Here is a 27,931-nt window from a genome sequence, read left to right on the forward strand (position 1 = left end):
CAGAATGTAGAAAACACCGTGTTCTACACCTGAAACTAATGTAACATTGTGCGTCAACTAAATTCAAATATAATTAAAAAATAATTTTAGGTTTGCATTGAAAAAATAGTACACTGTCCTCCTTCACTTAGAAAATTAACACGAAATATCCTGGAACACACATAAAAAGGTATATATAATAAAAGCCCTGTTTACAAAATGGAAAGGTAAAAAATAAATAATAAAATAGGGCAACCAGGGGCACCTGGGTGTCTCAGCCGCTTAAGTATCTGCCTTTGGCTCAGGTCATAATTCCAGAGTCCCAGGATCGAGCCGCATGGGGCTCCCTGCTCAGTGGGGAGTCTGCTGCTCCCTCTGCCCCTTACTCTGCTCATGCTTTCTCTCTCTCTCAAATAAATAAATAAAAATCTTTAAAAAAGATATTAAAATAATAACAAATAAAATAGGGGCACCTGGGTGGTGCAGTCAGTTGAGTGACCGACTCTTGGTTTCTGCTCAGGTATGATTTCAGGGTTGTGGGATTCAACCCCATTGGGCTCTGTTATAGTTTTATAGTTAGTTCTCTGAGAACCATAAACACCTCCACCCAAGATACATGTTAGCAATCATCTTTCAAACATGTGGCCCACTTACATACATCTGAAGGGTCTCAAGACTCTGTTTTACTAGACGGTAGTAAAGAACCTCATCTGAATGGCCGCTGGCCCCTCAAGGTCCTGGAAGCCCTGCTTCCAAATTTCTTAAAGACTTAACGCTCTAACACCCACTAACTAAAAAGTATGATCAGTCACTCCTCACAATCCCAGTGCAGCTCTTTCTGCCTACAGGTTCTGTCCCTGTGCTTTAATAAAACGTCTCAAGAATTCTTTTCTTGACCATTCACTCCTAGCCTCACACAGTCCTCCTTGGAAGAAAAAAATTTTTGGTAACTATATGATGTGGTTTTGGAATATAGGTGAGGTTCGGTGGGGTGGGGTCTGGAGCCGACGACCAAGGAAGAATTCTTGAGATGTCTTTGGTGCAAAATGGTGGTTTTATTAAAGCATGGGGTGTCCCCGTGGGTAGAAAGAGCGGTTGCACCGGGGTCTTGAGGAATGGTGATTACATACAAGAAGGAAAAGGGAGGTTTCAAAAGGGTTTTCATATGTTAAGAGGACTGACCTACCAGATACCTACTAGATACCAGAGGCCTTGCCCGGGTCAGGTTAACGTGGTTTTTCCCTTTGGCAAGGTTTTAACAATATATAGTTGGGAGATCCCTGGAAGAATGTCACCCATGTCCCACCCAAGGTGGGGGTGTAGGGGGAGGTTGCTGTCAGCTTATCTTTGTCTTCAGGCAGCCTTTGGCTCCCTCATCATATATATATATATGATGACAGATGTTAACTAGACTTATTGTGGTAATAATTTGCAATATATACAAATGTCAAATCATTATGTTGTACACTTGAAACTAGTATTTTATATGTCAGTTATGCCTTAATTAAAAAATAAAACAAGAATAGGAACTTTTTTAAGGGGGCGCCTGGGTGGCACAGCGGTTAAGCGCCTGCCTTCGGCTCAGGGCGTGATCCCGGCGTTCCGGGATCGAGCCCCACATCAGGCTCCTCCGCTATGAGCCTGCTTCTTCCTCTCCCACTCCCCCTGCTTGTGTTCCCTCTCTCGCTGGCTGTCTCTATCTCTGTCAAATAAATAAATAAAATCTTTAAAAAAAAAAAAAAAAAGGAACTTTTTTAAGAAGGTCAGTTCTAAGATTTATGGAATGTTAAAAAGCCAGAAGAAACCCTAGAGATTTTGTAGAACTCCAGGCCTCTCTTAACACATGAGGAAACCTCCAGAGAAGTTTCAGAGCTGAGACGGGTAGTCTGTAACAGTCCTGGGCTAGAATGGGGATCCCCTGACTTCTAGTTCAGTATTCTTCCTCCTATACTAAGCTGGTCGCACAAATCTTGGTGTTAAAAGGGACGTAAAGTCATTTCCCCGGAGCACTTAGAGAATATGTAACCAAAAAAAAAAAAAAAAACCAGTTACTTTCTGGAATACAGTGACCAAAGTAGAAGACATCTGGTTTATATGTATCAGGTAGGACCACATTCAGAATTTACATAAAACTAAGTGTGTATTGTCGTAAGATCTCCAGAAACTACCTTTATTCAGTCAATTGGGCTAGAATTTAACAACTCAGTCATAACTACTCCACTCCTTTTATTTACAAATGAGGCACTTGTGAATCCATTTGCAGATAACTTCCCAGAGGAGCAATTTGAGGTAAGCCAAAATTCACACTGCTAGTGAATGAAGAGTCTAGATTAGATGCCAGTCCAGACCCCCTGACTCCTGGCTAATATTCTGTTACCTCAGGCTACTGCTTGATTTTATGAAGCACCTATTTTACCGGTCTGGACATTAGAGACTATTAGAAGTGTCTCCAAAACAGAAAACCCTGGCAAAAGAATATCCCCTGACCAACAATCTTTTTAAAAGAGTTTATGTATTTGAGAGAGAACGAGCAAGCCAGCTTGCCGGCACGCACATGCCTGGGGTGGGGGGTGGGGCAGAGGGCCTAGCCCTGAGCCTGATCTCACAGCCCAGAGATCGTAGGAAAAGTGCTTCTTACAAAAGGGCAGTTGCCAAATACAGAGACCTCTGCAACATTTACTTGTTTTTTCTTAAAGTGAAAGGGGTGAGATCCAAGGAATCAAGGCAGTAGATGTGATGTAGGAAAGATGTTAAGGTTCGAAGCCAGTGGCCAAGAAAGAATTCTTGAGACGCCTTTCATGCAAAAAGGTGGTTTGATTAAAGCACGGGGATGGGACTTGTGGGCAGAAAGAGCTTCACTGGGGTCATGAAGAGTGGCCTATTATATACTTGGAAATTGTGAGGGGGTTATTCTAGGGAATTTGGAAGCAGGGTTTCCAGGTCCTTGAGGGATCTAGGTATTGTTGGTAAAAGGTCATTTATTACTGTCTAATAAAACCTTAGTCATGAGACCCCTCAGATGTCTGTCAGTAGGTCATATGCTTGGGGGATGATTGCCAACATATGTATTTTGGGGGTTAGAGAAAATGGAGGTTCCCAAAGGAATTTTTTATATGTTAAAGTAGACTTAACAGGATCCTGAGGGTTGGGCTACGATTGCCTTTTCCCCTTGGGAAACTGTTAACATTGAGGCAGCTGAGTTCCTAGAGGAATGTCACTCTGTTTCAAGGACTTGTCAGTGGGCTGTAAGTAGTAAGGAAATTTAATTTTTTCTTCTGCCTCTGTTTCTCACATCAAATGGACCAATGAAGAGCACCTCCAAGTTATTTTAGGAACTAGAGCAGGGGCGCCTGGGTGGCACAGCGGTTAAGCGTCTGCCTTCGGCTCAGGGCGTGGTCCCGGCGTTATGGGATCGAGCCCCACATCAGGCTCTTCTACTATGAGCCTGCTTCTTCCTCTCCCACTCCCCCTGCTTGTGTTCCCTCTCTCACTGGCTGTTTCTATCTCTGTCAAATAAATAAATAAAATCTTTAAAAAAAAAAAAAAAAAAGGAACTAGAGCAACAAAACTCAAAGCTAACATTTCCAACAAAATTCTTCTAGCAACTTAACTATGGGTTGTCTTGTGGGTTACCACCACCCCCACTCCCCCCTTAGTGGAGAAGCATGACTTAACTCCTGCAAACCTCAACAAGAAACACCTTAGAACTCCTCAGCAAGACTCCCTCTTGTTGAGGGACTCCTCAACAAGAAACACCTTAGAACATAAGTTTTGAATCACACCTGTCTTCCTGCAAAGCTCAGAGATGGAATGAGGCAAATACCCACAAAAACCCAACAACAAAAACTTCAAACGAGGACAACGATTTGTCCGAAAGTGCCGGGGCTGGAAAGGCTGGGAGACCATAAAACATAAAATACAGCTGTGTATTCAGGTCCCAGTTCGTGTTAATATATGGGACAACCAGATAGTTTAAACCTCTCTGGCAAAGCCCGTTTCTCTATTTATATAGACAGAACCTAGCACTGCTCTGTTTATAGCCGTCAATACACTGCTTTATCCTTTACGATCTATTTGCCACATTGGGCTGAAACCACCAAACCAAGTTTTTCCACTAAGGCTAAGAACACTGCATCCATGCCTGGATGGGAAGCTTATCGCACATTTACACTCACACATACCAAGCCTGTCAGCCCTTGGGAGTCCGCTTCCAGCTCTCCACTTATTCTGTGCCACTGTGTCTTTTATATGTATTCTTGCACAGTTTTGCTCTCATTCTAAACGCAGTAAGAATCTCAACACATTCAGACCTGGTTCTGGTTACCCGGTAGTAGTATTTGTGTGCTATTAAACAGGAGACCAGGGGCACCTGGGTGGCTCAGTCAATTAAGCGTCCGCCTTAGGCCCAGGTCATGATCCCAGCATCCTGGGATTGAGTCCCACATCAGGCTTCCTGCTCAGCAGGAGGTCTCCTCCCTCTGTGCTTGCTTTCTCTAAATAAATAAAAATCTTCTTAAAAAGATAAAAATAAACAGCAAAATCACAGAACAAGTGCACAGGCTGGGGTTATAGGGTAGGAAACAGATAGAAAAACACTGATGTGCAGATTTCACCAGAAACCTGAAGTATCCACCTCGTAAGTCTGTAGCAGGCTACCTGCCATCACCGCTATTCTTAGAACCCAAAGCAGGGCCAGCGGTGTTACTTTTGAACTGGGGTCCTTGTTTATCTCTCCCCTCCCTAGGTCAACAGGTCGCAGCCTCGGTTTCATCTTATAGTCCTTCGGGTGCTTTTAAAAGTGTCTGCTGATACCCATGCCTTGCCTGCACCTTTCTGGTTTAATTGGTTTGGTTAGACTCGAGCATTCGTATGTTCATCAAGCTTTCCTGGTTACTTCAGTGTGCAGCCAAGGTTGAGAACTTCAGCTTTGGATACTTTCTCTGTTAAGGAACGTACTATTTTAAGATAGCCCATTCTATTTTTAAACAGTTCTCATTGTTACACATTTCTGTCTTGTGTTGAAGACTTAATATAAGGATTTTCTCGTACTTCGGATGTTTAAAAACCAACTAACCAAATTATAGTTTTTATTCAAATGATAAACGTGTGTATTACATAAAATATATGCTGTGCCTATATGCATTGTGTCCTACCTTAGAGCCATATAGTTTATCATTTTTAATAGATTGCCAAAATTTCCCTGTATTTTGTCCTTCTCCTTATTGCTAAGATTTATAGAGGACACTCTTTTTCTTTTCCCCTCTATTCCAGAGTTCCTCAGATGCTGCCTATTTGGCCCGGCATGTTGGTTTGCGTGTGGGAGTCCCAAAAGAGATCCCAGCTCTCACTGTTAACAGACTTTGCGGCTCTGGTTTCCAGTCCATTGTGAGTGGATGTCAGGTATGGGCAACGTTTTACTGCTCTGAAAATATGTTAAAAGCTGTAGGAGGAAATGCCCCCACTTCAATAAAACACTGTAGGTTTTTGTTCTATAGTGCTTTATTAGGAAAGGTCAGTATTTGATTTTTCTTGGAAAAGTATTCACAGGAAGAAAATAGTTTCTTTTTTTTTTTTTTAAGATTTTATTTATTCGACAGAGATAGAGACAGCCAGCGAGAGAGGGAACACAAGCAGGGGGAGTGGGAGAGGAAGAAGCAGGCTCCTAGCGGAAGAGCCTGATGTGGGGCTTGATCCCATAACGCTGGGATCACGCCCTGAGCCGCTGTGCCACCCAGGCGCCCCAAGAAAATAGTTTCTTAAAAGCTATTCACAGATCTTTGAAGACATGTTAAATGGAATAAGTGAGTCACAGAAGGACAAGTACTGTACGATTTCATTTACACGAGTAGTCAGATTCATGGAGACAGAAAGTAGGATGGTGGTTGCTGGGGCTGGGGGAGGAGAGAATGAGGAGTTCGTGTTTAATGGGTACTGAGCTTCACCTTGCAAAGCCGAGATGATGTCTGGAGATGAGCGGTGGATGGTCACACAACAATGTGAATGTACTTAATGAACTGTACACTTAAAATTGGTTACAATGGTAAATTTTTAGTTACGTATATTTTATCACAGTTTTTTTTGAAGTTAATAATGACTGTCATTTTTATCGAGTGCTTCCTATGTACCTGACCTATGCTAGATTTACATTCAGTATCTCACTTAATCTTCACAACTATCCAGTGAGGCAAGAACTATCACTATTCCCATTTAACAGGCAAGGAAACAGACCAGTAAGGTTACTAAGTCATAGAGGCAGAACTTGAACCCAGGTCTGAGAGTTCCCTGTGTGGCAGTGTGGAACACTGAATAAAGACTATAAGGCTAGGAAGAGAGTTGAAGGATTTAGGGGATGATAAGAAATGTATTCCTTTTTAAGGGATGGATACTTGGGCAAATACATTTGTTCCCTTGAGTACAGGGAAAAGGGATACAGTGAAATCCAATTTTATTTGTCCAGGTCTTAATTTTTTTTTTTACAGAATGAAGGACATGGACATATGGTAATGAATAAATCATTTTCATGTTAATTTATTTCTATAACGATATATCTGAAACAGTGGTCCTGATTTTCCTAGCAGTCACTGTGAACACTGGGCTCTGGAAGCTTGTTACTTGCTGCTTTTCTGAGAAATGCAAATAGTGGAAAGCGTTAGAAGGATGAAATGGGTCTCTTTTTATGAACCTCCTCAGTTAACCCAGTTCTTGGAAGTCTGTGGTCTGCTTCAGACTCCTCCATTAATGGGATAAATTCTACTTCTGTCTTTTTAAAGGATTTATTCTTTATCATCAGCTAACAATCTGTATATTATGCCAAGCATTAATACCTCTTGCTGATTTTCAAGATTTATATTGAGGGTAAGAATTATCATTCCTTGCCAAAACGTAGGTAGAATTTGTCACTTTTGTGCACACGATTGAACTCTGTTAGGTTTTTGTCCCCTTGTCTCTTGGGAATGGATGCTGTGGCGTTTGCTTTACAATCACTTGACAGCTGTTTCCTTCTGAGACTGTAAATCTCTAAATTTACCATTAGTTTACTGCTTAATATGTACCTCTGCCACAGTAAAAGGTTTTTGGTTGTTGTTGCTCATTTGTTTTCAAACAGGAGATTTGTGTTAAAGATGCTGAAGTTGTCTTGTGCGGAGGAACTGAAAGCATGAGCCAGTCTCCCTACTGTGTCAGAAACATACGTTTTGGAACCAAGTTTGGATCAGATCTCAAGGTTGGAACCATTCAAATGTTTAAATATTGTTGTGCTATTATGCTAATAATTGCAATAACACCATTTTGGGAGAGAGAAAACAAATTTCGTTAATAGGGGATTGACAAGATACGAATGATTTGAAATTTGTAAGATATTTCAAAACCCCAGTTTGGTTTTTAGTTTTAACATTTTAACCCACATTTTAAAATCCACATAGACTTTATCTCAGCACGCCTCTCCCCAGGGAGAGGAATTAATACCTGGGGAGACAGAGGAAGGGAAGAGGCAGATCAAAAAGATAGGCAGAGGTTAAAGTAATTAATTTCTCTACTGAATAAATGGCAAACCAGGTAATTAAATCTTTACCATGATTTATGGAAGTTTTATTACTGGAGCAATCTCCATTAAATAGATATTTCTTCATCACAGAAAATGTTCTCGTCTTGTTTTGTTTTGTTTTTAAATTTTTTTAAAAAACATTCTCTTTGAATACAGATGATACTGTCCTAAATCAGTCAGATGAAAACTGATCTTGACATCTTTGAGAGCTACGGCAAGGGAATGACGGTACTGATAATAGAACGCTAGTGTGCTGTCCCTCCCATGTGAAAGGGCTAATGACATTGTCTGTTAGCATTTTCCAACAGGCAATGACTGGTTTACACTGTTCACCCAGTTCGTCCCCTAGCCTTTTTGAAATTTGGAAAGAATAAGACTTAGAAAATACGAGATAGTATTTTGGACACCAAGTATATATGAGAACACGTGGAAGAGATAGGTCAGTGACTCAAAGGTGAGGAGGCAGTGGAGAAGACACGCAAAGGGCATACTTACCAAGACTCACTCACTGGATAGTAAGTAACAACTTTTCTGTTCCTCAAGGAGCCAGTGCTGGCTTCCCTTCCACCTCACAGTAGCTGACGGAACCGGCTGTTCCTGTCCCTGAAGGAGCTCAGGCACACTCTTCCTGGACAGCGGTGGTTCACAGAGGTGGCTACAGGAAAACGTTGCATGAGGACCCGGCGTTTGGTTTCTTACCAAATGTAGCCTTCGGGGTTTCGTTTCTGATTGTAGGATAACTTCCTGTGTCCTTTCCCTGCACATTTAGCACTATCGTCTCTCTTTAGAGCCCTACAGATAGAGAGAGAGGAGAATGTGTGCATTTGCTTATGGCATTGGGTGTTTTTAAAAATGTCCCAGAACCAAAGATGAATAGTAGTAATAGTAAATGCTATCAGAAAATCTAATTTTACTTTCATTGATTGGAACTATTAATTATTTAAATGTAAAGATACTACGGCATATTACTTTCAGAAGATATGCTATATTTTATTTTTTTAATAATTTATTATGTTAGTCACCATACAGTACACCCTTAGTTTTTGATGTAGTGTTCCATGATTCATTATTTGCGTATAACACCCAGTGCTCCATGCAATACGTGCCCTCCTTAATAACCATCACCGGCCTATCCCAATCCCCCCACCCCCCTCCCCTCTGAAGCCCTCAGTTTGTTTCCCAGAGTCCATAGTCTCTCATGGTTCATTCCCCCTTCTGTTTACCCCCCCTTCATTCTTCCCTTCCTTTTCCTACCGATCTTCCTATTTCTTATGTTCCATAAATGAGTGAAACCACATAATTGTCTTTCTCTGCTTGACTTATTTCACTTAGCATAATCTCCTCCAGTCCTGTCCATGTTGCTGCAAATGGGTAATCGTTCTTTCTGATGGCTGAGTGATATTCCATTGTATATATGGACCACATCAGAAGATATGCTTTAACGAATCACTTTATTATTCATGTCTGTTAATAGATGGAAGATGCTTTGTGGTCAGGATTAACAGATGAGCATATCCGACTCCCCATGGGAATCACTGCAGAGAATCTTGCTGCAAAACATAATATAAGCAGAGAAGACTGTGACAAGTATGCCCTCCAGTCACAGCAAAGGTGGAAAGCTGGTCAGTGAGATTGGATGTTAGAAATACCTACAGAAGAAAACTAGGGAGGGGGGTGGGTGAGATGGGTGGAGGGAGTCAAAGGTGATAAAATAAAGTAAGTCCTAAAATAAAGGTTTTAAGCTAAGTCCCGGGGATATAATGTGCAGCATGGCGACCATAGTTAATAACACTGTAGCACGTATTTGAAGTCACAGTAGAGTAGATCCTAAAAGTTCTCATCACAAGAAAAAAAATTTGTGCAGCTATGTATGGAGACAAATGTTACTAGACTTTAGTGGTGATCATTTTGCAATCCTGTATACACAAATATCAAATCATTGTGTTGCATACCTGAAACTAATATAATGTATGTCAGTTATACCTCGGTCTAAAAAATAGAGAAGATTTTTGTCGTTTTCAGATGATAATATTCATATAATAATATTTGTTTAAAATTATACCTTTTGAAAAATCACATTTTTTTGTCATTCCTTTGTTTTTAGATGAGTAGATATTCTCTTAATGATTGCAAAATTAACCAGAAATTTCTCTTTTGAAATATAGTAATGCTACTTAAAAAGTGGCATTGTTAATTGACCGTTATCTGGCCACTTGAATTTTGTCCTGAACTGGTTCTGATGTCAGTAGAACACTCTACTCTGAGGGCTCTGATACGCTGTGAGAGACGACGGCTCATGGGGGCTGCTGGGACAGAGAGGGTGTTCTCTGTGCGGCATGTCCTGTTCACAAGGAAGGGATGCTGTGTTTGAAAGGACCCACTGGGTATTCTTTTGTGCCTTCCTCCTCCCATTCCTAATTGAGAATCATTGCACCCTGACTCGAAGACTCAGAACTGTCCATAGCCAGAGCTCCAGTGCCCTTGGGGTAACACTCCCCACTACTGCCAGACCAGTCCAAAGTGGGCAACATGACAGTGTGGTGAGTTGAAGACATTTGTTAGTCTCCTGAAAAAGATTTTTTATTTTTTATTTATTTATTTTTTAAGGATTTTAAATTAATTAATTTATTTGAGAGAGACCACGAGCAGGGAGGAGGGGCAGAGGGAGAGGGAGAAGCAAGCTCCCCGCCGAGCACAGAGCCTGATACGGGACTTGATCCCAGTGACCAGAGCCGAAGGCAGATACCCAACCGACCGAGCCACCGAGGAGCCCTGAAAAAGATTTTTTAAATTAAACTATTATAAATGAGCAATAACGCTTCTATAGGGGTGTTAAATACTTGGCATAGTGAGAATAAAGTCCATCTTAGCATTTCAGAGGGAGAAGTGGGATGCAGCCGATGCCAGCCAGCTCATCCTCTGTGTTTTTCAGTTACACATTTAAAGTGGGAGGGTGCTGGTCCAGAGGCCAGGAGGCATCAGTTCTCTTTGTACCTTGGCCACATGCAAGTTATCTGACCTCAGCCAAGTCATTTATTCACTGGGCATCTGTACAATAGAAATAAAAAAGATTTGCCTCCCCTTTTCCCCTAAGAGTTCTTGTGAAAACCAAATAAGGGAAGTGTGTAGCCTGCTGTAAAGGGATATCAGGAGTAAGGTGGTCTCACTCCTGGCGTATCCTGTTTTTGAAGTGGTAGGTTACTGTAGTCCATTCTAGTCAGTGGAGGTGGAGGTAGGTCAGCTGTTTCACTTAGAACTATGTCCGTAATCGTTCATAGAATTTCTTCGGTTTGCTTTAAATTTCTTCGGTTTGTCATTAAATTTCAGTCATAGATTACTTGGTGACCTAGATCGGTAATTATTCTTTTAGAGACAACTTCTTTTTTCTTACTGTGGTAAAGACATTTAACATAAACTCTACCCCCTTAAGAAAATTTTAAGTGTACGTTATTATTGTACAACTTGGTAACGTTTAAATTACTTATCTCACCCAGAGAAGTTTAAATGAGACATTAAAGTTATTTAGTGCTATTAAATCTGTAACTAACAGACAAGGACTGCTAATAGTCTAGCAATACCTTGTAAAAAAAAAATTGTAGTAAAAAAAGATCAAAATTATAATTTTAAAAAGATGCAGAATGCATTTGCATAGGTTCATGGCAGTATATTAAATTCTCCAAGAGGCAGCGTAAGTTGTACATGGAACAAAGACTTATATTAAAGTAGGCTGTGAGGAAAGGGTAGAGTAGAAATTAAATTGAAGGATGTGTTTGATTTCGTTTCTTGTATCTTCTTTTTCCCCCATTCTTACGATGGTCCTCCTATTTCAGCTAATGATGCTGGCTACTTTAATAATGAGATGGCACCAATTGAGGTGAAGACGAAGAAGGGGAAACAGACAATGCAGGTGGACGAGCATGCCCGGCCCCAGACGACCCTGGAGCAGTTACATAAACTGCCCCCAGTGTTCAAGAAAGAAGGAACCGTGACTGCAGGGAATGCCTCGGTAGGTGGCACCACAGATCATTTTGGACTCCTGCTGATGCGCTCAGTGCAAAGTTAGTCTCAGTGCAAAGTTAGTCGTGTGGTATCTTTTGGACACTTCCCATGCTAATCTTCAGCTCTGTAGCTTAAACTGGCAGTGTTCATATTCTGTTCATTGGGGTTTTCATAGTCCCAAACAAAATATTCCAACTCTCATATAATACTCTTCTAGTTTCGTAGTCTTTTCACAGTATTACGAAGAATCTAGAAGGAAATCTGCTTGGTTATGATTTCAGTTTTCATGGGTTGGTGTGCTGGTTTGTTTTGTCTGATGTCTACAACTCCTCAGCTTTCTTACATCTCCCCACATATGGACATATGCTTTTCCTGGACGTGGTTTCCGGTGTTCCCTTGGTGAGGGTGGGTTCTGTGCCTAAAACAACATGTGATCCCCCAGAGTCCTGCCAGCACTGGTTATCACCCAGACTGGTGCTGGTGCTTCCTGTCGCCCCAGTCCTGACTCTGCTCCATTAGTTCAGTCCTTGATGAACTGGGTCCTTTTGCCCTCTAGTTAATTTTCTGTTTTTGTTTCCAAGGGGGTATCTGATGGTGCTGGAGTGGTTATCATTGCTAGTGAAGAAGCTGTTAAGAAACACAACTTCACACCACTGGCAAGGATTGTGGGCTATTTTGTGTCTGGATGTGATCCCTCTATCATGGGTATTGGTAAGTTTGTAGTGACACAAACTGGTTGTGTTATGTTTCTGGAGAGAAGTCTTTGGCATTCAGATACCTGAAACAGTAGCCAAATCAAGGTCACTTATGGAGAAAAGGAGATTAGTAATCACTTACACGACTCATCTTTATGAATACCTTTGCTGGGCGCAATAGGAAAACCCAGGACTGTGTAAGCTGCTCGTGGGCAGTAATCACGTCTCAGTGTCCATTTGAGATATTTAAAACTGGCCCCCAGCGTGTAACAGAGAAGAGTTACAAGGTGCTGACCAGATGAGAGAATAGGCAAGGAGAGATCCCAGGGCCAATCGGAGATGACTGAATGCTGGGTGTTCTGCATGTGGTCGCTGGTGTGTCTCATTTCCTCTTCCCACAACCCCTTTGTGAGGGAGGAAATGGAGGCTTGGGGAGGTTGCCTTGTCAAGTTCCAGATTGGTAAGTGATGGAGCCAGGATGGGAACCAGGCCTCTCTAATTCAAGTGCTCTTCTCACCGTGTTGTCTCAGAAGTCAAAGTCACAACCACCTGGCACAGCTGTAGCTTAATAGGAAAATGAATTATAGTGTATACTGACTGGCAAAGATGAGCAGGAGAACTCCCTACAAATGTGTATAGTTGACCCTTGAACAGTGTGGGGGTAGGGTTGCCAACTGTCACACAGTCGAAATCCAAGTATACCTGCTGCTTCCCCCAAAATGTAAGTCCTAATAGCCTACTTCCCCAGAAGCCTTACCCATAACATAAGCTTTTAACACGTATTTTGTATGTTATACGTAGTATACACTGTATTCTTACGGTAAATTAGAGAAAAGGAAATGTTATTAAGAAAGCTATAAGAAGGGGTGCCTGGGTGGCTCAGTCGGTTGAGCATCTGCCTTCAGCTAAGGTCTTGATCCTGGGGTCCTGGGTTCGAGTCCTACATTGGGGTCCTTGCTCAACAGGGAGCCTGTTTCTCCCTCTGCCTGCTGTTCCCCCTGCTTGTGCACTCTCTCTCTCTGACAAATAACTAAATCTTAAAAAAAAACTGTAAGAAAATACATTTATAGTATTGCACTGTATTTATCAAGAAAATCTGCATGTAAGTGGACCTGCTCAGTTCAAACTTGCGTTGTTCAGGGGCCAGTGGTGTACTCTTTCTTGGTTTGAAAATATGGATTAGAAGAGAACAAAGACCTTTTTGCTGGATGCACTCCTAGGAACCTCAGATGACACTGAATTTTAATAATTTCTGTCATCATTCTCCAGGAAACAGAATCGATGAAGAGCCTCACTTACAAAAATATTAGTGCCTGGAGGCTTTGTAATATCCCGCCTGTGCCCTCATACCCCGAAGAAAAGCCTACCCTACAGCTAGATTCAGATTCTCGGTGGGTCCAGAGATTTTTCTATGAGCTTAGGTAGGCCTTTTCCAGCTAACTAATTGGGTTTGAAAGTAGGTCCCAAGGTAAATGGGAGATAACCTGTTGCTGAGCTGAATTCTCAGAGATCCTTCAGTGTTCGCCTCAAGGTTCTCAAGTAATACCACTTGTGCTCATTTGGAACTAAGTTAATACCCAGCCATATTTGCTGGCATGTCCATATTTTGTCGCCTTCACTGTGTTTCAAATTACTTTAACCAAAACTGCAAGCTATGTAACCATCCATTAAAAGTGAATTTTTTCTGTGTTTCAGGCTTAAAAGCTTACTAGCTTTTAGCTACTCACTATCAGCAAAACACCGCTTTTGTTTTAGAGATGGAAGGTAGCTTAAAATTAAACCTCTGTATATTGGTATGGCATTTCTCACCTCAGTGTCTGGAATAGTGATTTCCCAGACCCCAAATGATCATCAAAATCTACCTATAACCCCACCCCAAAAGATTTCGTTTCAGTAGCTCTAGGGTGGAGCCTGGGGAGTATGGGTTTTTTTAAGTGTACCTGCATCGTTTTGATGATTAATCAAATTCATCTGATATAGGTAGGTAGTTATTTTTTGGTTCTTTTTCAGTTTAACCTCATTGAATAGATTCTGATACATTAACATAGTGAAGAAAATGTAGTTTTCCTTCCTTCTCTTCCAGGGTCTGGAAGTTGGCCTTATAGTACAATGAATACCATTGTAGGGGGATTGCTTTTTTCCTCAGGGCTTGAACAGAGCCATAAATGCCAAATGTCCCAGCGTCAGATGTCCCTTCAACCAGACAGCTGTCTGTCAGTTGTATGGGATTAAACAGGTAACTACATGGAGTGCCCCAAATGAATAAATAAGGGAGAGTGGTTATTGAGAGTGGGGATTGATACATCAGTCCGATTTCTAAGAATAGTGTCCTCGGTTTATAGTTATCCAACATTAAGCAGTCCTTAACCTTGCAAGAGTAGCTGCTGACCCAGAAAACGGGGGAAAGCCAGGACTTGAGACTAGTAATGGCTCCCAGGAAGGACACGTATGGAAGGTCAGCACTCCCTGGAAATCCTCAGTGGCGGCAGCAGTGGGGGGAAGCTTTGAACCTTTGCAGCTGTAGCAGCTCTGGTTTTATCTTTTATTGGGCTTTACTTGTGGAAAGGACTCCAGTGGTTAAAAAGAAAGTTAAGAACCAGTTCAAAGCACTTCTGATGAGAAGCTCATAGCCCAAAAAAAGGTGCCCAAGGTCACACAGCTATTAGTGGTAGGGCAAAAATGAGGTCTCCTTTCCCCAGCATGAATAGTGTAACTTTCTGAGTCCCAGTAAATAACAGTGTTACGGGAACAATCCTTAGGAAATCAGGTTGTGGCCCAGCCTAACAGTTGACTGTAACTAAGTTAGCAGGAATGCACTGAGTCATGCTTACCATGGATTTGAAGACAAGGAGGTGTGTTGAGTCAGCTTCTCGTTCTGTGTGTCATTGGGCCCTGTAGGATACTCCATCCCCTGACCATGCTGGCCACCTGATGCTCTAGTGTTGACTGTCTATCCTATTTTTGTGCCATAGACATAACAAAGAGAGTCTGGAACTAGATTCTATGTTAAATCGGTAGCGAGACTGAAAAGTGCTAACTGGATGTCCTTGACCAGTAGGCCGACTGTTGTCTAAAGAACATTTTAACTAGGTGACAAAAATTCCGTTGTCTTTAGATTGCATTATGCTTTTCTTGTAAAGACTGATCTCCCATTTTACCTTAGGCATGTTTATGAAACTTACTGCAGAATATTTGACTACTTAAATGTAATAGAACATACCACATATTTCTTTTTAGACATTTATGGCAATTTCATTCTCTAAGAATAGATAGTGAAGTAGTCTCTTTTGGGAAAAAATATCAGTATACTTAAAAATTACGAGCAGCATTAAACTGTTATTGGTGATCATCAGTGATCTGGGAGCTAAAGTTTCAGAAGTCTTACTAGGTAGATTTGCATTTCTGCAGTGGGGGTTTTGTTTTGTTTAAAATCTCTGCTGGTGGCATTATAAACACTTCTTGGCTTCAGCTATCTTTTCCCTAAAGTGCATTGTGGCTTCCTGTCTTGCTGTGCCCGCGTGGAGATGCTGCTGCTGTTTTTGCCTTTTGTCCAAATGGGCCTGAAAATTCAGGGAGTGGCCGCAGTCACTTCTCTACTAGGAATGCACGTGATTTGTCTGCTTTGATGTTTGGTATGAAGCATGATCTGTAAATGACTGCAAAACCCCATAGAGGACTCCTTTGACTGTCTGAACTCTTGTTTTGTTTTTAAGATTTTATTTATTTATCTGAGAGAGAGCAAGAGAAGGAGAGCACAAGCACCAGCGGGGGCAGGGGGTTAACTCGGGGCTCAAGTCCAGGACCCTAGGATTAATGACCTGAGCAGAAGACATATGCTTAACCAAGGGAACCACCCAGGCGCCCTAGATGTCTGAACTCTTAAAGACATTTCTGGGAGAACTTTCCATGTGAGCCTCTCATTTACAGTTTTGCACAACCAGCTTTTCACTTTGGTTCTGTTTTCTGTTTTTTTTTATTGTCACATCATTGAATAATGTTATCAAGGTAGTAAGATTTGTGGCTACTAATAACATTACATGATCTTCCTTCCTTGTTTAGTAAAGAAGGAGAAATTTAATACTTAAGATGAAACTGATTTTGTTCTTGTATAGGTCCTGTCCCTGCTATCAATGGGGCACTGAAAAAAACAGGACAGAGTCTTAAGGACATGGATTTGGTAGAGGTACGTGTTACACTGTTTTACATGAATGAATCACCAGTGTCTATAGCATAAATGGCTTTATTTTGGTGTTTTATAGCTTTCTTGTTTCCACGTATTAGCCTTTCCAGATAATGTGCGTCAAAGCGTTACTTTCCTTATGTGCTTTGGGTTGGTACTTTCCTCTACCTGATTAAGGTGCTCTATGTATATTCAAATAATTAAAGCAGCTTGATTTCTCCTACTAAAATATGAATTCCTGGAAACTTCTTAGAACCTTGGGGCACCTGGGTGGCTCAGTTGATTGTGTCTGCTATCTGCTCAGGTCATGATCCCAGAGACCTGGGATCAAGCCCCGCATCAGGCTCCCTGTTGGGAAGCCTGCTTTCCCCTCTCCTGCCTGCCACTTCCCCTGCTTGCGCTCTCTCTCTCAAATAAACAAAATCTTAAAAAAAAAAAAAAACAACCTTAGAAGAATATTGCATTTTAGACTGCCAATGCGCTTGTTGAATTGAATTGAATATTATAGAAGGTGGTTGAAAAAGAAATAACTTTGACCTTTTATGGATTAAAATGAAAAAAATACAAGCAGAAGATTTGACATAATAGAAAATGAATATCTGGTGCCAGATCTAGAAGTTTCTTGCCCTCTCCCCAAGTTAAAACTCCCCCTCCCCCAAACTTACCTTTGGCTTTTACGCCATAGTTGTGGCTAGTTTTGGGGTGTCATAATTTTTGGTATAGAAAGCTTAAGTTTATTATAAGTATGGTGGTTTTTTTTTTTTTAATGTTAGTTTAGAGCAAAGGCATCTTAAGCATTTAGCACAATTAAAAGGAAGAGTGGAAAAGAAAATACTTAAAGCTGGATTATATACATTTTACGTTTGGGGACTGTTAAAATTTTGGGTAATTAAGCATCTATGCTGCTTGACATTGGGAAATAACTAATACAACAAAGGAAATCTCTATTTAAATTGGTAGAGAAGGGCCTTCTCACTCAGCACATGTGTGATCTCCAGTGTGGTTTTTCTCATCCAGGAAACCATGGTTTTAGACAAACAGCTTATCCTTAAATGTCTTCTTCCATTCTTAAAGCCTCAAAGGGGCTGCTTAATATTCATACTTATATTTGCAAATAATGTCCCTGAATTTCTGACTCTAGATTTCACACTTAAAATTCTGTTTAACTATGTCAGCTCTTCAGAGCTGTTCATAATCATTTATAGATATATATGTACTCAAGGACATAGCTCTCAATACTTTGATATGATTGTCTGTGGGACTTCTGATGATCACGTGGTAGTTTTTCCATGGTTCAAAAACCTAGTTTCACTAGTTCATATTCCAGGTCTCTTAGTACCACCTTAAACATGACCATATAAAATGGAAAACTAATGTAGGACCTAAGGACAAACAAAACACCATCTTGAAAAACACAAAATATAGTAGGAAAGAACACAAGGCTGGATTTTGATCTTAACTCTGTAAAAGTTACCTTTCTTAAAATCAGTTTTCTTACCTATAAAATTTTCTAGCTAATATCACATGAAACTATAGTGCTATGAACTTGAAGGAAGGTAATTCTCATAGCCAACCTTGTTAAGTAAATACAATATGCTACTTTCCAGATCTGCCATATTTCAGCACGGTAACCATTCCTCTAGGTATCTGACTCTGAAGGTTATTCTTGGTTGTGTGTCAGTTTAATCTTGGAAGAATGGCTAGTAGTACTGGGTAATAATAATAGTAGCAACCATCTACTGAATGATTGGTAGTGTTTTACCTATAATACACTAGACACTTAATACTTGACTTCATTTACCTTGGACAGTAACTCCTAGGATGTACTACAGTCACATTTTACTGTTGAAGTAACAGTACTTTACTCGAGTGTCAAGAGCTTAAAGAACATGCATACAGCAAGATTTGAGCCATCCCTCTGGCCCCAGAACCTGTGGGCCGTTTCCCACTGCCTCTACTAGGTATCTGCTTAGAACATTGCTGAGGATTTCTTTTCTCCAAGGGACACAGTTGACTTCAAGTATCAGTTAGTAAATACACTCATTTTCAAACCTGATATCTTTACAAAGAGTGTGAGATAAAATAACATTGTAAGGTAGTTTAAATAGGAAAAAAAGAGCAAAATTAGTCATCAGTAGGACTGGACAGTTCTCAGTTAAAAATCGGCTTATGAACAAGGATCTTTATCTGTGTTTTGGTTATTTTTAGGTGAATGAAGCTTTTGCTCCTCAATACTTAGCCGTCGAGAAGAGTTTGGGTCTTGACCCAAGTAAAACCAATGTGAATGGTGGAGCCATTGCTTTGGGTCATCCCCTGGGAGGATCTGGCACAAGAATTACGGCGCATCTGGTTCACGAATTAAGGTATTTGCTAGAAATTGTTGCGCTTCATATTTGCCATCTTTGGTAAAAATGCATGGATTTGGGTTTCCTCAGAACAGTCCAACATTTTTCATTCTTCCTCATATCCCCCTGTACTGCTGCTTACCAGGAACAAGTTATCTGGCGGCGTCCTTTTTCGGCTGACGTTATAGATGGACTCAGTTGAATCAGTGGCTCTATGCTTGAGATGTGCACACTTCCTGTTTGCCTTATGCTCACAGAGCGTCTGGCCCCTCTCCAGCGCTGTCCCCCACCCCCAGTACTGCACTCCCCCACTCCCCACCCCCACCCCCTCCACCCCCCGCCCAGCACTGGTGCAGAGCAGTTAGCACTACCAACACCTTGACCAAGGCCACTGTGGTGTGCTTACACACTAGTGGCAGTTACAGGAGTGAGATGCAATTCTTCAGGAGAACAAATAAAATATTGGGAGGATTCTGAGCTAGATGCTGTCATTTAAGAAACCTGAGCAAACTGCTAGTTTGTGTCTGAGCTAAGTTTGTCCTTCACTCATGCTAGGGTTCCAGGAGGAGCCCTTCTACACGGCTGATACTTCTCAGTTTTAATACAAGAGCTCCTCCATCTGGTACTGTGTATTTTGGACCATTTTGCTCTGTTAGGAAGAAGCAAACAAAACCAAATACGTCAGGCCAAAAAAATCACTCTGGCTCCTATTAGGTTAAGGTAAATGGTACTCATTTCATTTTTTTCTTTTTTTTTTAAATTTTGTAAAGATTTTATTTATTTATTTGACAGAGAGAGAGAGAGAGAGCACAAGCAAGGGGAGCGGCAGGGAGAGGGAGAAGCAGGTTCCCCACTGAGCAGGGAGTCCGACATGGGGCTTGATCCCAGGACCCTGGGATCTTGAGCTGAACTGAAGGCAGCCACTCAACTGAGCCACCTAGGCGCCCCTTGTTTACTAATTCATGGAGTTGAAATGGGTGATGTGCACCAGAAAGTTCTAGGTGCTTCTCTCTCAGAGTGAGGAGCGAGAACACGTTGTGGTCTAGAGGGGCCTAATTTTTAGGAAAGGGACATGAAATGCTTCTGAATCATCTGCCCTTTCACATGGGCAAACTCCACTTGTCGCACTTACTTAGAGGTGCCACGAAAATCTGAAACTATATAAAAATCAGAGAGGCTGCCTGCTCACTCCTCCTTCGTCAGCTTCCTCTTTATCCCTGTGACCTCGTGGCCTCTCTCCTTTCTCACAGCACACCTCAACTTCTAGATCTGTTCCAGCCTTTCTCTTCTGTGTTACCACTTTCTTTTAATAAAATTCAGTTTCTTGAATTCCTTGTGTTGTAACTATAAACCAATACTGAGGACTGGGGAGAAGATTGAGACGTGGAGCTGAATGAGGATGAGTCATGCAGATGTGACCATTATTAATTCTGTTTCATTAATTTTCTAATTAGCTTGGTTTTTTATTTGAGTAGATTTCAGCCACTGCTTTCTCTTCTAGGCGTCGGGGAGGAAAATACGCTGTTGGATCAGCTTGCATTGGAGGTGGCCAAGGCATTGCCGTTATCATTGAGAGCATGGCCTGAGGGGCAGGGGGCTCAGGGAGGCCCCCTGGTACTGTGCTGGGCCAGGCCACAGCAAAGCAGGTGACCTTCGGAGTAGCTGCGAAATCAGATGTGCCCTCTACTGCAAGTGGCTGAGTGTGATTAAGGGATAATGAGGCAAAGATGTATTTCTGCACAAAAATCCAACTACAGGGGCGCCTGGGTGGCTCAGTCGTTAAGCGTCTGCCTTCGGCTCAGGGCATGATCCCGGTGTTCTGGGATCAAGCCCCACATCAGGCTCTTCCGCTAGAAGCCTGCTTCTTCTTCTCCCAGTCCCCTGCTTGTGTTCCCTGTCTCGCTGGCTGTCTCTGTCAAATAAATAAATAAAATCTTAAAAAAAAAAAAATCCAACTACAGAGGCCTTAAAAGAAATTGTATTCTCCTGCCATATAATTACCACGTATGCCTTAGACAATATGATTGCAAGAAAATGGAATAAATACCACTTTAACTTCAGCTGATCCTTTCCTGTCATTTCTTGGATTTTTAAAAATCTTTAATTGAGGTTAAATACACATATCATAAAATTTACCATCTTAACCATTTTTAAGTGGCATTAAATACATTCCCACTATTGTGCAATGGCCAGTAGCCTCTATCTCCGGGACTCTTCATCTTGCAGAGCTGAAACTCTGCCCCCGTACCACACAGACTCCCGAGCCCCCCTCCCTGCCCCCACCCCCCACCCCAGCAAGCACCATTCTTTCTGCCGCTAAGAATCTGACTACTCTAGGCCCCTCACAGAAAGCAAATCATACAGGAGCTGTCCTTTGGTGCCTGGGTTATCTCACCCAGTGTCCTTGGGGTTTGCCCACGTCCTATCACGTGTCAGCACTGCCTTCTTATCTAAGAAGAATATTCCATTGTATGTATGGACCATGTTAGTTTATCCTTCCATCCATCCGTGGACCTTGTGTTGCTGCCGCCTCTTGGCTGGTGTGAAGAATGCTGCTGTAAACAAGGGGGGGGGGTAGAATATCTGTTCACGGCCCCGCTTTCAGTTCTTATGGGCATGTACCCAAGAGTGGAGTTGCTGGATCCTACGGTAACTCTAACTCTAATATTTCTAGAACTTGCCAAACGGTCTTCCATAGCGGCTGCACCATTTTACACTCTCACCAGCCTTGCACAAGGGGTTCCAATTTTTCCAAATCCTGCACTGATACTTGCTCTTTTCTGTTTTTTGTTAGAATAGCCATCCTCATGGGCGTGAGGGGGACCTCACTGTGGTTTTGAGTTGCATTTCCTTCATCAGTGATGTTGAGCATCTTTTCCCATGCGTGTTGGCCATTCCTACATCTTTTTTGAAGAAATGTCTTACTTAAAGTCCTATTCCCATCTTTTAAGTTGAATTATTTATTTTTTGGTGTAGTTGAATTGTTAAGTCTTTGTTAAGTGATATTCATAATTCATTCTGAGATGTATGTCCAAGGAGCAAATTACTGAACTTAGTCTATACTAATAAATGATGTATTTATTATTGTGAAGTGAAGAGGATGCTATTATTACAACTCTGGGGCAAGAAGTGTGAACTAGGACTATTCCAGGCAAACTGGGACATAGAGGCACCCTACTTTTAATTAACCAAAGTACATGTCAGTGTCCACCTCAAGTTCAAGAAAGCTGAGCAAATACTGTTTGATTACTGGATTTGAAGATTATAAAGGAGTTGGTCAGGGTAGACCTCACTGTCCTGACAGTTGAGCAGACCCTTAAAGGAGGTGATTGTTGGCCATGCAGATACCTGGGAGAAGAGTAGGTCCCAAAGCAGAAGTACACATGGTGTGCAAAGAGCCAGTGTGACTGGAGCAGAGGGAGCAAGATGGAGAGGGGTTGGAGATCAGTCAGAGAAGCATCTGGATGCATATCATGTGGGGCCTGAGAAGCCACTGTAGGGACTTTGGCTTTTATTCTGAGTAAAACAGACCCACTGCAGGCTTTTGAGTCAAGGAGAGACATCACCTTATAGGAAGGATGCCTCCTTGGTCTGCCCTACTGAAATGAACTGTAGAGGGACAGCGTGGGAAGCAGGGAGGCCAGTCAGGATGCTACCGCAGTAATCCAGGCCAAGAAATAGCACTGTCTCAGACCTCGAGCCAGCAGCAAGGGCCGTGAGAAGTTGCCAGACTCTGCTTATATTCCGAAGAGGGAAATTTAAGATCTCCTCCTGGCTTAGCTGTTGGTTGGGAGGGAAAGGAGTCCGGGATGACTCCTGGGCTGCTTAGCCACAGGGATGGGAGAGCTGCAGGCGGAGCAGGCCAGGGGCGGCTCAGTAGTTTGGTTCAGGCATCCAAGTAGAGATGCGAGTGGGCACTTGAGGGAAGGAGTCTGCCGCACGGGATGGCGCCAGATCAGTAAGTCTAGGGCATTTCAATGGGACTTGATCAAGAATGACTGGCCTCCACCCTAGAGGGATGCAAATAAGGGAAGAACGGGGTTTCCTTCTATTGACACTCCTTGGTTTTCATTTGCATGACAAAGAAAAATTTAAATAAGAATGAGTAATATATAAAACCAAGTATATCTGCGTTGCCTTTCTGAAGACTGATCCAGTTCTTTTAGTTTTTCCTCACTCTACATAATAAGTGCCGTCTCTTCTACCTTCATGGGAAAAAAACTAAATTTTTTACTAAATTATAATTTAAAATGGAGGCTGGGAGCATTTTTAAAGATACTCTAAAAGGAATGCCTTTATAAATGAGAAATAATTGAAATAATTTTTATGAAGTGAACAATGGCTCCCTTTCCCTTCACCTCGATTCTTTTTTTTTTCTTAGATTTTATTTGAGAGAGAGAGAGCATGAGCAGGGGGAGGAGCAGACTCCCCTCTGTGCAGGGAGCCTGATGCAGGACTTGAACCCAGGACCCTGGGATCATGACCTGAGCCGGAGGCAGATGGTTAACCGACTGAGCCACCCAGGTGCTTCCTCCCCCCCCCCCCCGCCCCCGCCACCTTTTATTCTTAAAGTGAATCCTGGGTTTTAGAAATTGGGTTGATTTGCAGTGAGGAGTCTGTGCGCACCAGCCGTGAGCCGAGGGACACTTGTCCCCTAGGTGGCACCACAGGTCTGTGCTCCTGGTCCCTTTCTCAGCAGCATCTCACAGATGCTTCTCTCAGCAAAGCTGGCCACTGGCAGGTCCTCCTGACCTCCTGGGAATAGAGGGAGAAGAACTGGCAGTACAGAAACCTCAGACTGCAGGTGGGGGACAAAAATCTCACCTGCTGGCCATTGCCAGTCCCAGTGCAGGAATTTGGAAGTCCCTGTGGCCAAGGACGCTGCCCTTTATCTCTCGGCAGTGAGAACAGCAGAAGCAAAGCCCCAGAGCCAGGGAGTCCAGTATTCTACCTCCTCTGGGCTGGTACCGGCAAGCCCCCTTGAGACTCCGGGCCTTGCCCCAGCCCCTGGCCCTGCGAGGTGGGGGTGCAGGGAGAACCGGCTGGGGACAGAGACTGGAGCAGCAGAGCAGGCAGCAATCATGGTACTCCCCACCCTTCACCCTCGGAGACACTTGGAGCCCACGGGGCTCCTCTTCTCCACTCAGACCCTATGTATGTCAGAGGCCCCGGCTGCCCCCAGAGCAGGGCCTGCAGGGAGCTGCTTGCATTCTGCCACACTTCCCCGCCCTCAGCTGATGGTTCCGGAACCAGTGCGGCCTGAGGGCTGTGGGGAACAGCTGGGCCACAGAGACAGAGCAAAGACGCACGGGAGATCTGTGTCCTGGGCCCTAGCCTTGCTTCCCCGGGGACAGGAATGCTGCCTTGGACCCCTATATACCCCAGCGCCTCTGGTGTGAGAGCCTCGGTCAAGAAACAAGCATCTGACGGATGCGGAACTCTTCGGGGACACGGCCGGTGTGGAAGACAAGGCCCCGGCTGCCTAGCTGCCACAACATCCGCCCTCCCACCGTCCGCCGCGCTCCAGGAAGTTAGAGCCAAGGGGACTCATGCAACAGGGTGCGCGCAGACACATTCAAGAGGCCCGAAGCCGCTGTAGAAAGAAGGAACTCTGACAGAAGTAAAAGCCAGACTTGTGCTTTGAACTACATATGTAGTTTCTCAGGAGCCTTTTAGATATCAGACGAGATAAAATCCGAAACTACAGAATGAGGGAACACGCTGATACCGAGAGCAGGAGCAAGCTGTGCAGCACCCCAGCCTGGTCATGGACCGACTGTCCGCACGGGTCATTCCCCAGCCTTCTTTCGGGTCCCGGTACACAGCTTGGAGCCTGACAAGGGGCGGATTTGCCCAGCTGCTGTGTGTCCATCACAGGTGTGAGCTGCCAGACGTGAGCCTGGACCCACTGCTCTGTTCTCACTGGACATGGTCAGTGGAGAGAACGAGACCTCCGGCTGCAGGGATGATGGCCGAGTGAGGACAAGCCAAGTTATGAAGGATACAGTCGTCTTTAGCCCCTTTGAGCTTCCTAAATGACAGTTTCAGAACACATTGGAGGAAGAACTGCCCACATGGGTGTAAAGCGACTCCAGCAAGTTTTCTCCGGGACAAGTCTACCTCCAGTAGAGGGTGAAAAGTGAAATGCCCATAAAACCAGAAATGTTAACTATAAAGAGACAAAAACCTGTAAGCTCTTGTACACTGCCTTATAACTAGGTTTTAAAATACACATGCAGGGGTGCCTGGGTGGCACAGTGGGTTATGCATCTGACCCCTGGTTTCACCTCAGGTCCTGATCTCAGGGTGGTGGGGTAGAACCCTGCGGCAGGCTCTGCACTCAGCGGGGAGTCTGCTTGAAGATTCTCTCCCTCTGCCCCTCCCCCTCTCTGTGCTCGTCCTCTCCCAAATCTTAAAAAAAATATATATATGTATATGTATTTGTATATGTATGTATGTATGTTATATATATATATGATACGTTGTTCCATTAAAATGCTAGTGGTGGTCATGCCTAGATGGCGGGGGTGGGGTGGGCGGGGGAGATAATATGTGCAACAGAAGTCCGTAGCAATGACACAAACTGCTGAGAGACACAGATGAATCTCACAGGCATGTTTTTGAAAAAAGACCGCAAACAATGCATACTCTGTAATTCCATTGACATGACGTTCAAAAGATAGGCAAAACTAATCCGTGATGATAGAGGTCAGAACAGTGGTTACCCCTGGAGGGAGTAGCTCCTGAGAGGGACACGAGGGAGTGCGTTAGGGTGCTGGAATGTTCTCCATTTTTATCTGGGTGGTGGTGACACAGATGTACACGTATGTCAAAATTCACTGAGCTCTTCACTTAATGGGTCGTGACAGTGGGTTCTTAAAGTGAACCAAGGGTATGTGAAGGAATATTTGAGGAAGCGGGAGTGGCCAGCATGCACGGCCAACCAGGCCTTCCCACACATACGCGGCTATCCCTCATTTCAGTCACATTATTCTGGGTGCATCGTGGACCTGATACGGCGAACCCATGACAGTGCTATTTATGCCATTTTTCAAAATGATGAAGAAGATGCCCACGGACATGAGTGCTGTGGGATTTACAGGAGTACTGGTTCCCAGCCAAGGGACTGAAGAAATCTAAGGAGAGCTGAACAAGAACGGCACGTGTGCAATGTGTACAAATACTGAGTCATGATGTTGTACGCCTGAAACTCATATTGTTATATGTCAATGATATCTTAATTTAAAAAAACAGAAAATTAAACAGTCCTCATGGTGAACTCGATCCCTGGTTATGACCCGGAGCACTTAGGGAGGGCGATACGTGAGTCCTCCTGGGACTCGGGTTTACACCTTAAGGTAAAGCCATTTCCTGAGCAGTGAAGCCAGCCGTTCTTGAGGAAAAGTGCTTACAGGAGTTCTGTGCTATGTATCGCGTGACCCAGGTCACAGCCGACTGACCAGAAATGGGTGCCCAAGCCGACAGAGCCATCGGTAAGCCAGCCTGTGGCCCTGAGGGTGGGAGGGCACAGGAAGCCCGCCCGGTCAGTACCCTCTGCACGGATAGTGACCGACTGACCTACACGTCCACTTCTTGCTCCTGGGAAGCCAGGTGGGGAGCAGGTCATGACAGGGAATGAGGGATGAGTCGGGTCACCCCTGCGTAGCTGACTACATGGCTACGGAGGTCACTCCCAGAGCTTTCTCACCAGCCCGGTAAAGCCCCAGCACTGGAGGTGAGCCAGGTGTGTCTCTGCTCCCTGAAAGTTTGCAACTAATGCAACCATCCTCTTGGCCTCATCCTGAGCCTCCTCTGGGCGGGGCAGGCGCTGCGCCGACGCCAGACTCACGGCCTGGTTCTGTGGCCAGTCCCCGAGGGTCTTGTCTGATGGGACTCTGTCTTAGCCACCAAGCCCGAGGGCACTGCTGGGAGGCACACCTGGCTGGCCTGGGACTGCCCCTTAAAGTCTGTGAAGCGGTGTAGCAAGTTCACGGGAGAATCCTCAATGACCACAGCCATTCTGGAGTGCACTAGGAGAGTAAGCAGTCCGCTCCCAGGAATTAACCAGACGGATTCTGGCTAATAGAAAACCCACAGGCCATACTGTTTCCAAATCAAAGCTACCGGGAACTGTAAGAGAAACGTCTTGTGTCCCTGAGAAAGAAAACAGGCCCCAGACTGAGTGCCTCTGACAGACTTCTGCATAAAGCTAAGACACCCCAGGGCTCCGTGTAGTGGTGCCAAGCAATGAACTTGCCTCACAGTCAGGGACACAAGGACACTTTCTATTCAACCTTGTCACTGGGTGGAGGGAAGGGAAGAAATCTCTGAAAACATGAATGAACCAGGCTCTGCCTCGCACCAATCTGCAGTCTGCGTACATACCACCCATGTGCTTCCAAACACCAAAAGCCCTGAAGCTGAGAATTTTCAGTGGTCCACAGGTGCCCAGCAAAAGGGACGGCGATGTTAACTAGCTCGAATTTAAATAAAATCTTGAAAGAAAAAAAAAGGGGCTGCAGCCCTGTCTGGGAGAGCTTGCCTTCAATTAAAGAAGAGGCATCCCAACTTCAGAGATACTCCCAGAAGGAGCCTGGGCACATGGATGAACGAGGGTGGCTCTAATTTTAGAATTCAGCAGTGCTCGAGTGTCTCTGAATGAGTGTGAGCCCGCCGAGGTCACTGCGGTCTCCCAGGGCTCTCCGCGTCCTTACTCAAGGGGTAGACAGCAGCCAGGCAGAAAGCAGAGTAGCTCCGTCCTTGAGCGGATGCAAGAGAGGAAATGCCTGTGTGTGTGAAACTTCCAGCAAGAAGCCAGCAGAGGCAAGAAAAAGGTGAGCGCGCGGCCCAAGGAAAGGCACGTACTGGGAACAGCAGAACGGGGTGAGAAGCGCGAGGGGTGGGCAGGACACACAAGTCAGGCCTCTCAGGGCTCGGGGGCGGTGGGGAGTGAACGTGTGTCATCACCAAATCCACACACATGCTCCCCCCTAACCCCTGTACTTTTTAAGGGGCTCCCTTGCTTCTCCTACAGGCAGGGGACATGAAGCCCCTGGAGGGATCATATCCTCTCTGGGAACCCAGTGGAAAGGCCCTGAAACTATTAAATGCAATTCAGTAGAGAATCTTAGGCCAGCTGCTCTGGACTACGTGAGTCGGAGGAGAGTTCCTGTCAAGCTGAGAACTAAGG

General features: G+C 43.8%; 1 protein-coding gene across 5 annotated transcripts in view; it reads left to right on the forward strand.

The window, feature by feature from the left end:
- ACAA2 (acetyl-CoA acyltransferase 2) overlaps positions 1-27,931 on the forward strand; it is a 49,068-nt gene that overhangs the window by 12,458 nt on the left and 8,679 nt on the right. For 4 of the 5 annotated variants that reach the window (XM_045790047.2, XM_045790046.2, XM_087869832.1 and 1 more), the window contains 7 exons: positions 5,251-5,379; positions 7,085-7,201; positions 8,997-9,144; positions 11,353-11,528; positions 12,103-12,232; positions 16,329-16,399; positions 18,605-18,759. In XM_045790047.2, coding sequence (XP_045646003.1) covers positions 7,136-7,201; positions 8,997-9,144; positions 11,353-11,528; positions 12,103-12,232; positions 16,329-16,399; positions 18,605-18,759 — 746 coding nt within the window. In that variant the 5' untranslated portion in view covers positions 5,251-5,379; positions 7,085-7,135. Of the gene's footprint in view, positions 1-5,250; positions 5,380-7,084; positions 7,202-8,996; positions 9,145-11,352; positions 11,529-12,102; positions 12,233-16,328; positions 16,400-18,604; positions 18,760-20,242; positions 20,802-27,931 lie in introns of those variants that run through there. The other variant, XM_045790049.2, reaches the window with a different exon arrangement.

The sequence above is a fragment of the Ursus americanus genome, chromosome 19, assembly GCF_024610735.1.
Source record: "Ursus americanus isolate L20-20 chromosome 19, mUrsAme1.1.p, whole genome shotgun sequence".
In the NCBI taxonomy this organism is placed as follows: domain Eukaryota; kingdom Metazoa; phylum Chordata; class Mammalia; order Carnivora; family Ursidae; genus Ursus; species Ursus americanus.